Source organism: Meles meles, chromosome 17, assembly GCF_922984935.1.
Source record: "Meles meles chromosome 17, mMelMel3.1 paternal haplotype, whole genome shotgun sequence".
Lineage (NCBI taxonomy): Eukaryota > Metazoa > Chordata > Mammalia > Carnivora > Mustelidae > Meles > Meles meles.
Window position 1 is genome coordinate 52451561 of NC_060082.1, and position 17894 is coordinate 52469454.

A 17894-nucleotide genomic window follows, 5' to 3' on the forward strand; every position below is an offset into this window, starting at 1 on the left:
ATAAAACATAAAAAAGCAATAAAATGACTTATATCAGGTTTTGTGAAATACTGACAATAGGTTCTGACTCCTTACAGGTGGAACCCAAGAGGGCTGGGAATCAATTTGTCCATTTTACAAGCAAGGACATGGAGGTCTAGAAAAGTTAAATGGTAAACTTCTTTTAAAAAAAAACAGTAAGGTTCAAAACTCCAAAATATAACTGGTAGGTAATAGAACTGATAATGAAAATTATCTACATTCTGGTATCTACATTCCAGTAGTATTTTGTTTAGCTTGTATAGCATTTTGGGGTATTTAAAGTTTCAATCAAGACTATATCTCACTTAAAAGTGACCATTGAAAGATTTGTGAGATATCTCCACAAGTGGGTGGAGGTACGTTTATAAGCTGAACTCACCCCTGTATTATTTATAGTTTTTCTGTGCCCTAGTGTCTGAGAATTGCAGTCTATAAGACAATCGGCCATGGAGAAGGTGGCTAAATAAGGGGAAAAATGATATAGTCTAGGACAAGTGTCAATTTTTGTTTCTGTCAATCATGTCTTCATATTACCTATCACTTCCTGACCTGACAAAAAGTTAGTCTGAAGATTACCAATTTATACCTACTCTGTGGTGACATCAAGAGACAAGCCCCACTGGCCCTGCCAAGACTGACAGAAAAAGTCATTTATAATCATAGCCTCCAAATTTTTAATAGTAGAAACCCTAAGATTATTTTTGAAAAATGATAAAATCAAAGATACCATTTTTCAGACTGGGGTTGTAACCCAATATGGGGTAATAAAAGCAATTGTGTGGATCATAAATCAGCATTTTATAAGTAAAACAGAAATAAATATAAAAAACAGAATATATTACACATGGTAAGGATATTATTCCATGAAAAAATTTTAATTGTTTAAATATATTGCATATACACACATATAGATGCATACAAACATACATAAAACACACATATCTGATTAAGTGTAATGGGTCACAATTCGATATAGTTTTTGTTATAATTCAACATATAAAAAATATGTATCTATTGTTAAGAATAGATATTGCTTCTGCTTTGTATACCAAGAAGCATTATGTATTCTTTATGATCTAAATTATCCAGAGTTGGGCTCAGAGATCCTTCCCTAAAAAACCATAGCAACAGAAAAATGCTAATTAACTTGACCTTTTACATTTTGCATTTACAGCCTTAGGTCATATACTATAAGCCTTTCTCAGTCTAAACACTCTTTCCCCTGCACATGCCTTCCTCTTTTAGCTTCCTCTTCTCATTCTTCATGGCTGCCCTCTCCTTCTCCATCTACACTGCTGGTTCCTCTCCTCCTCCTACCTCCTAACCGGAAATTATCTTTGTTCTTGCACACTGCAATTTCTCTGTACATTTTTCCCTTGCTGAAAATCTATCCATTGCAGTTTCAAATATTTCTATTTTGTGTCTGCATTCTAGGTGCTTACAAAGTAGTGCAAAGGACATGCATATATACCGTGTCCTTTCATGGCTCTATGCCTCTGCATAAATTGCTCTCTTTGCCTAGGAAGTCCAGCCATAAGCGAAAGATGAGAAGGACACAGAATTAAGGTATTTACTTCCTTTCTTATTCTTTTTTGCTAAAAGGGAGTGTCCTGCTAATGAGACTAAACCAGTAAAGAGAAAGGTCAATGATGCATTTGTTTACTAATTCTTAGAAGAAATAATTACTGGAACAAGGTCTCGAGGAGCTAAAATTTGGTCAGCAGTTGTAGAGATTTGCCAGAGACTAAGAAGGGTATCTTTTCTAAAAAGACTGGAGGAAAAAAAGTTAAGGGTAAGCTTGTCAACAAGTACTTAGGGGAGGAGTGGCATAGATCTGCATATGTATTATACACCAACAGGAGCTGAAGTTCTTTAGTTTTTAAAAAAAAATTTTTTTGAAGACTTATTTATTTTAGAGAGAGTGTGTGTGTGTGTGCAGGGGGAGAGGGAGAAAGAAACTCAAGCAGACTCTGTGCTGAGTTCAGAGTCTGAGGCAGGGCTTGATCCCATGACCCTGAGATCAGGACCTGAGACAAAACCAAGAGTTGCATGCTTAACCAACTGCACCACCCAGGTGCCCCTGAAGTCCTTTCTACTTGCTTGTAAACTAGGAGGTATAATGAGCATGATGGAGAAGTTGATGGGGGTGGGGGGTGTCAGAGAATTCAAGAGAATGGTGTGGGGTTTAGAAAAACATTTTGGAGGGGAACCTGGGTAGCTCAGTTTGTTGAGCATCTGACTCTTGATCTCAGCTCCAGTCTTGATCTCAGGGTTGTGGGTTCATGAGTTTGGGCCCTGTGTTGGGCCCCACGCTGGATGTGAAGCCTACTTAAAAAGCAAATAAAATAAAACAAACCCACTTTGGAGCATGGAAAAGGGCACTGATTAGGACCGATGGAAAGCTTTGAGGACATAGTTAAGAATCTAACAGTGAATTTATACAGTTCAAATTTGCTCTGCTGTGATTTTTTTTCACCTGGATATCCTAGGCAGCGTGTGGGTAGGCATAAAGAAGGTAAAAGGCTGGGCTGGTCTGCAGCTGGAGTTTCACTAGGCAGAAGCATTACAAGGCAATGAGGGTGAGGAGATTAAAAAGTACAAGGGACAAAGCGGTTAAGATAACTGATGAAGAGGGAAATAATTCTGGTGGGGGGGGGGCCTTGACAACTGGAATAGATGAAGGAGTCAAGAAACCTGAGCTTTGTAGGATGAAAAAAAGATACTAAAGGAGTAGGATAGTATAAATATATATATATAAAAAACCAGAATTTTAAAGGGCCAGATATAAATAAACGGAAGTTCTAGTAGTTCTGAAGTTCTGAACTCCAATAGCATCTTGTAGATGTCACTCTGGAGACAATGCTCTAGAGAGACAGAAAGGAATATTCCATACAATGGATAGGCAAAGTAATGTAATTAATAAGCAGGAACTGTCTAATTTAGCTCTGAAATAATAAAATCAAATTTCTGACCCTTCTGAAGCTTCAGACTGGACTTCAGTGAAGCTCTATCAAAGTATTGGTTCATGATGAGGTTCCCAAACCCTTGCAACTGCAAAAGAAACTAGGCAATGACTGTATTAGGCTTAAATATTGAGGTACTAGATGCGTTCCTACCCCAGCTAAAGAAAATAACCCTAAGTACAATATAGGAGGAAAAACAAGCCCCAATTTAAAAATGACAATCAGAAGGTTAAATACTGATATGGCAGAATTTTTCTTTCCTCAGCAGCAGAAATTGTCCCCTGCATGTTGTACCAAAAAATTACTCACCTGAATAAAATGTGTTGATTTTGGCAAGTTCCTTTTCACAGGTTTGGAAAAATTTTTCTTCAAACTTGGCAAAATACCTCTTTACCGTGTCCTCATCTGTAACTGAAAGCAAGGAAAACAGTATTTAAATACGATGTCCAAAGGCCAATTAAGAAAACTAGGGAAATAAAGTTGAAAGGTACTACTTCCTTATTCTTCAAAATGACGACAATGAACTGTGAACCATATTAAGCAAAGACTAATGAAAGGGCTTTTCATACGAACATAGTCATTTTTTAACTGAGTGAGACTCTCTAAGTCTCTACTATAATAAATTTATAGTGGTGAAAAAAATAAATATTCTAAAACTTCAGGAGAAGAAGACACTACTGTAGACAGATGTGATCAAAAGATTCAAGGTGTTGGGTGTTGAAATGAGTAGAATTTTGCAAGAGTAAATATTTCAGGGAATAAAAAAAGGAACAGATAATGAAGACATAAATATATATGTTCTTGGAAAAAAATGAGCTGTTTCTACTATATTAAATTGTTACTCATTTTCACTTAGCTGCACCAGATACAGGAAAAAAATGTAGACTAATGATTATAAATTATGTATTTTAAGCCTACAGTTGCTGAATAGGAACACAAGTGAGTTGAGCAAATGGGGGATTGTACAAGTATGGTGATAAATGGGAACTGACAGCTTCAGGTAAAGGAGTGGTATAGATTCTGGCAAGTGAGAGCACATGTCCATCTAGTTAGTTGCTGCCCTGTGGTGACGGGTTAAAGTTGTCATATCTTCCAATTTTCAGGACAAGCCACAAATCTAGATATTTTAAAAACACAGTGTAGTCCAATCAATATATGCCTCTGCAGATCGGATCCACTTTGTGAGTTCTGTTCTATAGCTGTCAATTTACTGAATAACCTAAGTACAGATACATGTGGCTTTAGGACCCCCAAGCCTAAAAGGGTATGCTTCTCTTCCAAGTGAGATCTGCCTAGACTCCAGATGCTAATCATAATTTAGAACTATCCTATTTCTGGATCTCTAGGGGCAATCTAAGCTTCAAATGTGTAGAAAAAGTATAGGTCCTTTTATGTTCCCCACCTGCTTCAAATCTTAGTGCAATCCCAAAAACCCTTAAACAATTCATCTATCGAGAAATAAGAGAAACAATTTCCCTGAGTAATATGCAACATACACATGTACATACTAATTCTTTGTACCAGAGATACTTTAAAGAAAAAACTTAAAATGAAGTTCTAAAAAGCATGTCAAATCTATTCATTTAATTTGAGTAACACAAATGTAAAGAAAAATTATCACTACACAAATCCTTGACTTATTTATACATCTACTTCTCTATTACTTATGCTTTAGAACTTAACACACAATGCAGGATTCTACTGATTTTGCAGTACAGAAAGGGTGGCCACTTTAAGTTCCTCATGTAAGGTTCATAATTTAGATACAGTAAAGGCTATAGCTACCCAAGGCAACTGTGAATTATTTTTAGAAACCATAAAGCAAATCAAAGCTTCGTTTTAAGGTGACCCTGAATTAGAGATGATCCATAGTAACAGATGCTGCTCTTAATAGCATTTAGCTATAGCTGATTTAATATAAGAGTGATATCTCATTCTACTTTATAACCCATTTTGTTTTCATTTTTATTTTATTCTTTATTGTATTGTTAGGAAAGAAAACCCAAAAGCAAAATATAGGCTTGGTCATATTTACCTTGTTTCTCTATTGAAGGAACAAAATTTTTCACTAAAGCAATCTAAATATAGCTGCTATTTTAAAACTAATTTTAACATATTACTATTTATATAGAGGTCACATATTAAACAACATCAACTATTTAAAATATTACTAAGAGGGATGTCTGGGTGGCCCAGTTGGTTAAGCATCTGCCTTTGGCTCAGGTCATGATCTCCCTCTCCCTCTGACCCCCCCACCCCACTTGTGCTCATATGCTCTCTCTACCTCAAATAAACAAACAAAATCTTCAAAATAAAGTAAAATATTACTAAGAGCTAGAAACAAAAAAAAAATCTAAATAAGCCTCTCAGAAACTAAAACATATAATAAATTTTATGTACTTTTAAAAAATATTTTATTTATTTATTTGTTGGAGAGACATAGCGAGAGAGGGAACACAAATAGGGAGAGTGGAAGAGGGAGAAGCAGGCTCCCCACTCAGTGGGGAGCCCGACATGGTGCTCAATCCCAGGACCCTGGGATCATGACCTGAGCCAAAGTCAGATGCTTAATGACTGAGCTATCCAGGTGCCCCAATTTTATGTATTTTTAAAGCATGAACATTCTACTCATGTTTTAGCTAAAATACCAGTAGTCTTTTAGGTAGATTTCTGGTTCATATATAACTTAATAGCCACAAGTCAGAAGAGAGTAGAATAAGATTAAAGCAACACTAAAAAGTAATGGCAAAAAGAGAGAAAAGAGGGAAAAAGTGTAGATGAAAATAGATCTGCATATACAGGTACCCCCCATTTTTGAAAGTTCAAGTTATACTACTTTGCTTTTACAGAAGGCATAATATGAGTACTGGTTTTTGCTAACTGAAAAGAAATCTGTAGAGGATTTCTGTTTAAAAAAAAAAAAAAGTTTTCCGCATTTGTTTTGTAGCAAGCCATTACAAAGGCAGCAAGCACCCTGGGTAGTGAGAGTGGCACCACCAAGCTCCTTCCCTGGGAACTGCACTCAGCATCTCATGAACAAGCCATCACAATTTTGACTATGTCTGTGAGCATCTGTGCTTTATCTCATTTATTTTGTGCATCTGTTAGCAAAGTATGTCCTAAGAAGAGCCTAAGAAAGGATATTTTTTGGTTCTGGGAGCACTAAAAAATGTTTCTATATAAATTAATGGTAACTGTGTCTTCACATCATTTTGGCTTACAGAAGGTTTCACAGGAACAGTCTACTTTGGGAGAAACGGTTCATAGGGATTTAAGAATAAGATAAAGCATGCTTCAAATCAATGAGAAAATAATGGACCATATTAAAAACAGGGTTGACCCATTCATTTAAATACACTTCAAATGGAATTAAAGAAGCAATGTTATAACATACTAGAAAAAAATTAAACAACTCTAATGGGGAAAGTCTTCCTAAACACTGCACAAAACAGGCCATAAAGGGAATGACTGACATTCTCACAAAATGAAAAATCTCCACAAGATACCATAAACAAACTTAAAAGATAAGCAACAGACAGGGAAAACATATTTACAACATTTAAAATAAAGGATTCACACGCAAAATAGACTTCAAAACTTTCTTATAAATCAGTATTAAAGAGATATTCTACAAAAAAAATGGGTAAATTAGAGCAATTCATAGAAAAATACAAATGGCCAACAAACAAAGAAAGGATCCTTAACATTCCAGATACCAGTAATATGTGATTTCAAAATAATGAAATATAATTTTTAAACCATCAGCTTGAAATAAATTTTAAAATATTATTTCAGCAATGGTAAAGGTAAATGAACTTTCACTCCTCGTTGGTGGGAATATAAATATGTAAAGCCATTTAGGAAGGCAATCAGAGAATAATCATCAAAATGTTCAATGCAATCAGACAACAAAAAGAAATTGAAGGCATCCAAATCGGCAAAGAAGAAGTCAAACTATCACTCTTTGCAGATAATATGATACTATATGTAGAAAACCCAAAAGACTCCACTCCAAATCTGCTAGTACTTGTACAGGAATTCAGTAAAGTATCAGGATATAAAATCAATGCACAGAAATCAGTTGCATTTCTTTACACCAACAATAAGACAGAAGAAAGAGAAATTAAGGAGTCAATCCCATTTACAATTGCACCCCAAACCATAAGCTATCTAGTTACAAATCTAACCAAAGAGGCAAAGAATCTATACTCAGAAAACTACAAAGTACTCATGAAAGAAATTGAGGAAGACACAAAGAAATATAAGTAAGACACAAAGAAAAGTAAGTCAATCCATGCTCATGGATTGGAAGAACAAATATTGTGAAAATGTCTATGCTCCCTAAAGCAATCCACACATTTAATGCAATCCCTATCAAAATCCCATCCATTTTTTTTTCAAAGAAATGGAACAAATAATCCTAAAATTTATATGGAACCAGAAAAGACCTCAAACAGCCAGAGGAATATTGAAAAAGAAAGCCAGGGGCGCCTGGGTGGCTCAGTGGGTTAAGCCGCTGCCTTCAGCTCAGGTCATGATCTCAGGGTCCTGGGATCGAGTCCCGCATCGGGCTCTCTGCTCAGCAGGGAGCCTGCTTCCCTCTCTCTATCTCTGCCTGCCTCTCTATCTACTTGTGATCTCTCTATGTCAAATAAATAAATAAATCTTAAAAAAAAAAAAAAAAGAAAAAGAAAGCCAAAGTGGGTGGCATCACAATTCCAGACTTCAAGCTCTATTACACAGCTGTCATCATCAAGACTGTATGGTACTCGCACAAAACAGACACGTAAATCAATGGAACAGAATAGAGAGCCCAGAAATAGACCCTCAGCTCTATGGTCAACTAATCTTTGACAAAGCAGGAAAGACTGTCCAATGGAAAAAAGACAGCCTCTTCAACAAATAGTGTTGGGAAAATTGGACAGCTGCATACAGAAAAATGAAACTGGATCACTTCCTTACACCACACAAGAAAATAGGCTCAAAATGGATGAAGGACCTCAATGTGAGAAAGGAATCCCTCAAAATCCTTGAGGAGAACACAGGCAGCAACCTCTTCGACCTTAGTTGCAGCAACTTCTTCCTAGGAACGTCGCCAAAGGCAAGGTAAGCAAGGGCAAAAATGAACTATTGGGACTTCATCAAGATCAAAAGCTTTCTGCACAGCAAAGGAAACAGTTAACAAAACCAAAGGACAACTGACAGAATGGGAGAAGATATTTGCAAACGATATATCAAATAAAGGGCTAGTATCCAAAATCTATAAAGAGCTTATCAAACCAGAAGGGCCTCTGCAAGCCTGTAAAGAGGGACCTTACCAGAAAAGCCTGCACCTGACCTTGCATTTCAGTCCTCCAGAACTGTGAAAACAAAAAGTCCTACTGATTAAGACAAACATCTATGTTATTCTGTAATGGGAGCCCCACATTTACTAATACAATGAATTTAACATGTTCTGAATTCAATAAGTCTCAAAGACTAAGCCTACTTTTAAAAAAGGTAGTATATATAACTGCAAATCTTAGCAAGATGTATCAACAATTATAAGATTAGCATCAGCAGAAAAAAAAAAAAGGCAGACAAAGGGTTGAAAAAAAATTCACCAGAAATGGTGAAGAATGACTCAGAGAACACTTCCATAGAGAACCCTTTGCTGTGAGCTAAATAAATACTAATTCAGTCAGTTATATGAAAGAGACAGAGAGAGAGACAGAGAGAGAGAGAGGGGGAAGAGATTCCTTTGTCACCTCTATTATGGTCAAAATTTGACCTCAAATTTATAGGTGACAGAAAATTTCTTTCTCATCCACCCCTGATTAGTGAGTTAACAGCAAATGAATATGAGAGTACTAATCAAGGTAAAACATCCCTACTGCACAGAAACCACCACCAAATGCTTTTTACAGCAATTTCCAGGAATATTTCTATTTTTATATTTTTTAAAAGATTTATTTGGCTGAAAGAGAGAGAGATAGTGTGTACACACGCATGAGCAAGAGAAGGAGGAGAAGGAAAGCAGACTCCCTGCTGAGTGCAAAGCCCAATGCGGGTCTCGATCGCACCGCCCTGTTCAAGTCATGAACAGAAACCAAGAGCTAGATGCTCAACCAGCTGAGCCACCTTGCTGCCCTGGGAATATTTTTATTTTTATAGCAGAAGTGTCATCCTTCATATGTACTCTCTCAAAAACCAATTCCTTAAAACCATTATTATTTCTTCAACTACCTTACTTATATATTCTATTCAACTTTTTATTACAACTTTTGATGTTCTTAATTTCCAGATCTGTAAGACTGAAGACAGGGATTTTTAAAATCTTTTAAAATCCTATGCACAGCATAATGTATGGTAGACAGTATGTGCTTCAGACATTATTTTTTTTTAAAGATTTTATTTATTTATTTGACAGAGAGAGAGAGATCACAAGTAGGCAGAGAGGCAGGCGGGACGAACAGAGAGCCTGATGTGGGGCTCGATCCCAGGAGTCCGGGATTGTGACCTGAGCCTAAGGAAGAAGCTTTAACACACTGAGCCACCCAGGCACTCTCAGACATTATTTTTTTAATGGCAAATGTTGAAACAGTGTTAATTTTTGTGAAAAATTATGATGTATTAATAAAATTGTTTTAACAAATGAAACTCCAACAATTGGATATTCATGCACAAAGGAATTAGGTTGTACCCAATCCCACACCATATATGAAATTTACCTAAATGGATCAAATACCTAAATGTAAAAGCTAAAACTATAAAACTATATGATGCAAAAAGCAGAAGGGATGAGAGAATAAGTTTTAATAAATTGGACATCATCAAAATTTAAAAATTTGTGTTTAAACGAGTGCTATGAAGAAATAAAAGAACCACCACCGAATGGGTTAAACATTTACAAACCACGTATCAGATAAGGTCTGTATCCAGAATATATAAAGAACTCTGAGGATTCAACAATGAAAAGACAAATAGCCCAATTAGAAAACAGGCAAAGGATCTGAATAAACATTTCTACACACACACACACACACACACACACACACACACACACGGCCAATGGCAAATGAAAACATTTCAACTAATCACTAGGGAAATGCAAATCAAAACCACAATTCCACTTCATACCCACTAGGATGGCTATGACTAAAAAAGAGACAGACAATAACAAGTGTTGCCATGAATGAGGAGAAACTGGAATCCTCAGACATTGCTAGTGGGAATGTAAAAATGGTACAAGCATGTTGGAAAAACAGTTTGGCAGTTCCTCAAAAAATTAAATATAGAGTTACCATATGATTTACCAATTCCGCTTCCAGGTATATACTCAAGAGAAGTGAAAACATATTTATGCAAAAACTTATACACAAATGTCTATAGCAACTTAATTCTTAACAGCTAAAAAGTAAGAACAATCCAAGTGTCTATCAACAGATGAATGGATAAACAAAATATGGCCTATACATATAATGGATTATTGTTCAGCCATAAGAATGAAGTATCACTACATGCTATAACATGGATAAGTGTTGAAAACATTACATAAAGGGAAAGAAGCCAGGCACTAAAAACTACACATTCCATTTATATGAAATGCCCAAAACAGACAAATTCATAGAGGTGAAAAGTAGATTAGTAGTTGGCAGGAGCTGGGGGAGCGGGGAATGAGGAGTGATAAAAATGTTGTGGAATCAGGTAGGGGGGACAGTTGTAGAAATTGGTGAATGTATGAGAAACTCTTAAATTATATACCTTTAAAGGGCAAATTTTATAGTATATGAATTATATCTCAGTAAAATATATTTTAGCTCCAAGTTTAATCCTATAACAGAAACACACTGATAAATTAAAACATATTCATTTATTTATTCAACAAATAATTATTGTGCCTATTAGATGCTAGACTCTGTGCTAAATGATGGGGATAGATACATAATGATAAACAAGACAGGTGTGGATCCTGTCCCTTATAGAGTTTGCATTCTAAGTAATGAGGCAGAAATAAACCCACACAAATAAACAATGAATTACAAATTGAAAAGTATTCGGAAGGTCACAGGGTATGAGATGGAAGGCAGGTACTGGGATAGACAGCTATCCTTTTGGTAGGGTAAGAGATGGTCAGAAAAGACTTCATCATACGAGATGACATTTAATCTGAAACCTAAACTTAAAGGATGAGAAAGAGGAAGGGCAAAATGATTCTCAAGAATGGGAATAACACCATCAAAAAACCCCGAAATCTTGACATTTGCAACAACGTGGATGGAACTAGAGGGTATTATGTTAAGCAAAGTAAGTCAATCAGAAAAAAACAATTATCATATGATCTCACTGATATGACGAATGTGAGAAACAAGACAGAGAATCATAAGGGAAGGGAAGGAAAAATGAAACAAGATGAAACCAGAGAGGGAGACAAACCCTAAAAGACACTTACTCTCAGGAAACAAACTGAGAATTGCAAGAGGGGAGGGTAGTGGGAAGGAGAGGGTGGCTGGGTGATGGGCACTGAGGAGGGTATGTGCTACGGTGAGTGCTGTGAATTGTGTAAGACCGATGAATCACAGACCTGTACCCCTGAAACAAATAATACATTATATGTTAAGAAGAAATCAGAGAGGGAGACAAACCATATAAGACTCTTGACTCCAGGAAACAAATCAAGGGTTGTGGCAAGGGAGGTAGTGGGGGGATGGGGTAAGTGGGTGATGGGCATTAAAGAGGGTACAAGATATGATGAGCAGTGGGTGTTATATGCAACTAATGAGTCATTGAACATTATATCAAAAGCCATTGATGTACTATACCTTGGCTAATTGAGTTTAAATTAAAAAATTTTTCCAAGAAAAGAGAAGAGATACACAGCTGCATACAGATAATGTACCATGAAGACAGAATTAGAGATTGGAATAATACAGCTGCTAGCCAAGAAATGAATGCACAGGATTGATGGCCAGCTCCTCTAGACTTTTCAGAAAGAACATGGCCCTGCTGACACCTTGCTTCCAGACTTCTAGCTTCCAAAAATGCAAGAGAATAAATTTCTGTTGTTTTAAGGCGTGCGCGCGCGCACACACACACACACACACACACACACACACACACACACACACACAGAATGGGGAAAACATATTGGGAAAGGAACTGGGTGCTTGAGGACCTGAAAGGCAGGTTACAATGAACTAAGAACAGGTACTGAGTGACTGGAGCTAAGATTAGGGAGGTAGACAAAGACCATGTTAGAGAGTCTGAATTTTATTCTAAGTGCAATGAAAAATATTGAAGGGTTTTAGGCAGGAGTCTAAAAGGCTGAAAAATAAAAAGTAGAATTAGTTTACTTTCACTAAATGATCATTTAAAATAACATTTCCCAGGACATTAGGTATGCAGAGGAAGAGAAGAATGAGGAGAAGAATTCAAAGGAGTTTAAATAAGTTTGGGAAATAGGAGTATAAATACAGGTCTCTTTAAGGTAGCAGTTCTCAGGGTGCCTGGATGGCCAGGTTAAGTGCCTGACTTCAGCTCAGGTCATGATCTCACGGTCCTGGGACAGAGCTCCAACGCAGGCTCCACACTCAGTGGGGAGTCTACCTGTTTCTCTGCCCCTCCACCCCAACTTGTATGTGTCTGCTCTCTTTCTCTCTAATAAATAAATAATAATTTTTTAAAAAGGTAGTAGTTCTCAACTGGGGATGATCTTGCCTCCCAAGGGTTATTGGCAGTGTCTGGACACATTTTTTTTGTTGTCATAACAGGCATACTGGCATTTAATGGATAGAGGACAGGGATGCTGCTACACATCCTACAAGGCTGGAAACATCATCCTCTCTCTCCCTGCCTCAATAAAGAATGATCTAACAGTCCAAAATGTCAACAGTGCCAAGGCTTTTTGAAAAACTCTGCTTAAAGGCAAAAGAAGCTTTATTGTGCTAATATATACACTGTTATTCTTCAATGAAAAGAGATAGGTATATTATGTTCCCAGTATTTCCTAGGGGTAGAGGGGGAATGACAGGGGAAAGATGGAAAAGGGGGTGGAGAGTATCTAGTAAAATTTCCAAGAACATTATTTTGTGGAACACTGTTTGAGAGGCACTAATTTTAATATCACCACCAACTCTTTGCATTTTTATATTCCATATCCAATATATTCTATGACTTCTTAGCTTCTCAAAAACTACTCATAAATGAAAGAGTTGATGAATAAAAATTAACATGTGACCAGGTTCTATCAAACATAGGAAGAATATTTAGCACTACTAATTTCACATTTTTAAGAAAAAAGGGTGTTTTTTTAAAAGTGTGATTTACAAATTAGGAATAAATAACTTGAAATTCTATTTTTTTCTCAAATGCTACTTCATCAACAGATGGGTGAATTATATAAAGCATATGGCTAAGAAGATTCCAAAAATAAAAATGTTACTCTAAAATCATTGGTGTAGTAGAAATAGAACTAACTAAGAGTCATTCATTCAATAAGAATTAAGTGCCTTCTATATACCAGGCAATGGGGAAAACACTAGGGATACAATGATAAACAAAATCCATGTAAACTCCAACCTCAGAGATTACACTCTACCTGAGGAAACAGACTTCAATCAAATAATCACATAAATATACAAATGTAATATAGATCTTTTAGAAAATGTACAGATGAGAAAAAATAGCAACGGCACTTATTTAGTCTGCACACACTCAGAGGAAGGGAGGTGTGGGATCTTCTTAAGTGTCATCTAAGATGAAATCTGGAGGATAAGTAGGCATTTGGATAGACTGCAAGAGCTCTAAGCACATTTGCAAGAATGGCATATAGATGCTATAGAAACAGGCATGCATGTACATTTGAGAAACTGAAAAGGTCTGTGTGACTGAATCCAGGGGAGAAGGGGGACAAAGATGGTGGCTAAAGCCAAACAGACAAGCAGAGATCTGGTCTGTTACAGCTTTCCAGGATAAAGGACTAGCCTTCTTCCTATAACCAAGTTTATATGTTTGAAGGATTTTAAGAGGAAGAATAACTGTGATCAGATATGCTTTGTAAATGAAGAGATGTGGGGAGACCACTCAGATGTACTACAGTAGATATCAAATGAGAGATCATGATAGCCTTAACTAGGGTGAAAACACTAGAGATAAGCGGGGAAATTCAAGAAATGGTCTAGAGGTAAAATCACCAGGTTATGGTTCTATTGTCAATTACTTGTATTAGCTTGAGTAAGTGCCCCTCTGGCTCTAGTTTTCTCTTTGACAAATGACAGCACATCACTGGGCAATCTCTAAAGCTCTGGCAGCTCCAAATTTCCTATTCCATAATTAAAGCTGCTAATTTCTACAAAATCCAACTAGGCTAAAATGGTCCTAAACAAAATTTTCTGATCTGTCTTGAGGTTTCATCATAAGAGGTTTCACTAAATGTGTTTTTATTTTTTTTTATTTTATTTAATTTAGGTTTTTTTTTTAATAAACATATAATGTATTTTTATCCCCAGGGGTACAGGTCTGTGAATCGCCAGGTTTACACACTTCACAGCACTCACCATAGCACATATCCTCCCCAATGTCCATAACCCCACCCCCTCTCCCGACCCCCCTCCCCCCAGCAACCCTTAGTTTGTTTTGTGAGATTGAGAGTCACTTATGGTTTGTCTCCCTCCCAATCCCATCTCGTTTCATGTAGTCTTCTCCTACTCCCCTAACCCGCTATGTTGCATCTCCACTTCCTCATATCACGGGGATCATATGATAATTCTCTTTCTCCGATTGACTTATTTTGCTCAGCATAATACCCTCTAGTTCCATCCACGTTGTCACAAATGGCTGGATTTCATTTCTTTTGATGGCTGCATAGTATTCCATTGTGTATATATACCACATCTTCTTTATCCATTCATCTGTTGATGGACATCTAGGTTCTTTCCATAGTTTGGCTATTGTAGACATTGCTGCTATAAACATTCGGGTGCACGTTCCCCATCGGATCACTACTAAATGTGCTTTTAAAATACTTGTGGTAAAACAACAAAAAATTCTTTTAGTTTATACAGTGACACATAACTGAGATGAAATTAAACTCAGTGGCACTAACTCTGATAACAAGACTATCACCCCAATGAATATTTACCTAATATCTGCTAGGCAAAAAAACACCAATAAATGAAATAATGATAAATAATTCTATCATGAGCATAATTCAGTAGTAAAGCAAGTATATACCAGTGTTTTCAAATGTTTTTTGCTCTTGCAACCTCTAAAACAATTCTAGAAAACGATTTTGCATATATATGTTATGACAAAAGATTTTTTACACATTTAAGTAGTTTAACTGTATTTTCTGGGAGTCCAAGATGCTGGAGGAATAGGAGACATTAATTTTGTCTTCTCCCAGGAATTCAGCTAGATAACTATCAAGTCATTCTGAACACCTGTGAACTCAACGAGAGATCTAAGAATAGTTACGACTCTACAAATAGAAAAGTGACCACTTTCTCTCTGCAAGATAAGGAGGTGCAGAGAAGTGATTCCGAGGCACTATATGAGAAAATAAACCATGGAGGTAGGGAGCCTCAATAAGCCAATCCCAGCAAATGATATAGCACTGGAGTGCAAAATCAGAACATTTAGAACTCTGCTCCAGTGAAGGCCATCACTCAGGTGGCTAAGCAGGGGTGGAACACTAGTTGGGACATTGTGCTCTCAGGATCCTCCAGTTCACAGGAAGATGGGGGGTACCTGAGTGCGGAGACCTCCCAGGCAACAGAGTTGGGAAGCCAGCTGCAAACAGTGAGCCCAAGAGTGGGCTCTCAAATCAGGGTTGCTATAAACAACGAACCACGGCACAGTCAAGCCACGGCTCTTGGAGCAAGGGCCCAGAAAGTAGCAGAAATGAGGAGACACCCACCGCCGCCCCCTGATGGGAGAAGCGGCACAGAAGCGTGCCACAGGAGTTTACAGGGTTTGGAGATTCCAAAAAGGGTTATGTGCCTGAGACAGAAACACCTGGTCACAGGCCGGATGACCATCAACGGCAGCCAGAGACCAGGGAGACAGAAATGACTGAATGCTTTTCCCTGAGGGCTCACTGAGGAGTAGGGGCCTGAGCTTTCAATTTTCCACCAAGGACTGAGAGGCCGCCATTTTCATTCCCATGCTCTAAAGCTGTGCAGAAAGCCTTCAAGGAACAAAGGACACATAGACCAAATGGGAGCAGATTACTTACCCTGGCCGCTTGGCAAGGGCCGTACAATTCTGCCTCAGGCAAATACAATTGAGAATTAAGGGCAACAGGTCCCTCCCCCAGAAGATCACCAAGAACATTTAGCCAAGACCAAGTTTACCCATCAGTGACAACTGCAAAACTCCACTGATAGAGGAATAGAGCACATAAAATTCATGGCTTTTTCCCCCATGATTTTTTAGACTTTCCTTTAATTTTAAAAATTTTTTTCGGGGCGCCTGGGTGGCTCAGTGGGATAAAGCCTCTCCCTTCCGCTCAGGTAATGATCCCGGGGTCCTGGGATCCAGCCCCACATCGGGCTCTCTGCTCAGCAGGGAGCCTGCTTCCTCCTCTCTCTCTGCCTGCCTCTCTGCCAACTTTGATCTGTCTGTCAAATAAATAAATAAAATCTTAAAAATTTTTTTTTCTTTTTTCATCAATTTCTTACAATTTAAAAAATCTTTTTGAATTTTCAATTGGACACACTGCCTACAGTCATATTTAATCTTTCTGTATATATATTTTTTTCTTAACAGTCTTGTGATGCATTTCTTCCAACAGACCAAAATACACCTGAAATCTAGTGTACGGCCCTGTTCTATTCATCAGTTTGATCATTCCTTTTTTGTTCTTTTCTTTTTTTTAAAACCGTTTTTTTCTTTGTTTTGATTTTTGGTTTTCTAAAGTTATTTTTAAATTTTATCCTTACAGTTAAATTCTATCCTTTCAATGTATTTAATTTTATTTTTGCATATGTAACTTTTTCTTTCTTTAAAATTTTAAGATGCAGTTTCTTTTAACAAACTGACCAAAATATACTCAGGAGAGAGTGTACTGCTCTGTTGTGTTCCCTGTCTGTTTATAACTCTGCTTTCTTTTGATGTTGGTTTTTTTTTTGTTTCCTCCTTTTGTGTAATTTCCATTTTTACAGTTACATTCTATCCTTTCGTTGTATTTAATTTTATTTCTGTACATATGTGTTTTTTGCCCCTTACAATACTGGGATCTAGTTTTCTAAAAAACAAACAAACAAACAAACAAACCAAAATTCACACATAATCCAGTGTATTGCTCTATTCTGTTCATTTGTAGATGTGGAAAAAGCATTTGACAAAGTATAGCATCCTTTCTCGATGAAAACTTTTCACAGTGGAGGGACAGAGGGAACATACTTCAGTTTCATAAAAGCCAATGACAGAAAGCCCACAGCAAATATCATTCTCCATGGGGATAAACTGAGAGCTTTCCCTCTAAAGTCAGGAACATGGCGGGGATGTCCCCCATCACCACTGCTGTTCAATATAGCACTGGAAGTCCTAGCCTCAGCAATCAGACAACAAAAAAGAAATAAAAGGCATCCGAATTGGCAAGAAGTCAAATGCTCACTCTTCGCACATGACATGAGATTCTATGTGGAAAACCCAGAAGACTCCACCCAAAAATTGTTAGAATTCATACACGAATTCAGCAGTGTCAGGGTTTAAAAATCAATGCAAAGTTAATTGCATTTCTGTACACTAACAATGCAAGAGAAGAAAGACAAATTAAGGAGTCAATCCCATTTACACTTGCACCCAAAACCAAAAGATACCAAAGATGCAAAGGATCTGTCCTCAGAAAACTACAGAACACTCATGGAAGAAATTGAGGAAGACACAAAGAAATGGAAAAACGTTCCATGCTCAGGGACTGGAAGAACA

General features: G+C 37.1%; 1 protein-coding gene across 1 annotated transcript in view; it reads right to left on the bottom strand.

The window, feature by feature from the left end:
• Positions 1 to 17894, bottom strand: part of XPR1 (xenotropic and polytropic retrovirus receptor 1) — a 244176-nt gene that overhangs the window by 87805 nt on the left and 138477 nt on the right. Inside the window, exon 3 of the mRNA XM_045982852.1 lies at positions 3294 to 3395. Coding sequence (XP_045838808.1) covers positions 3294 to 3395 — 102 coding nt within the window. The remainder of the gene's footprint in view (positions 1 to 3293; positions 3396 to 17894) is intronic.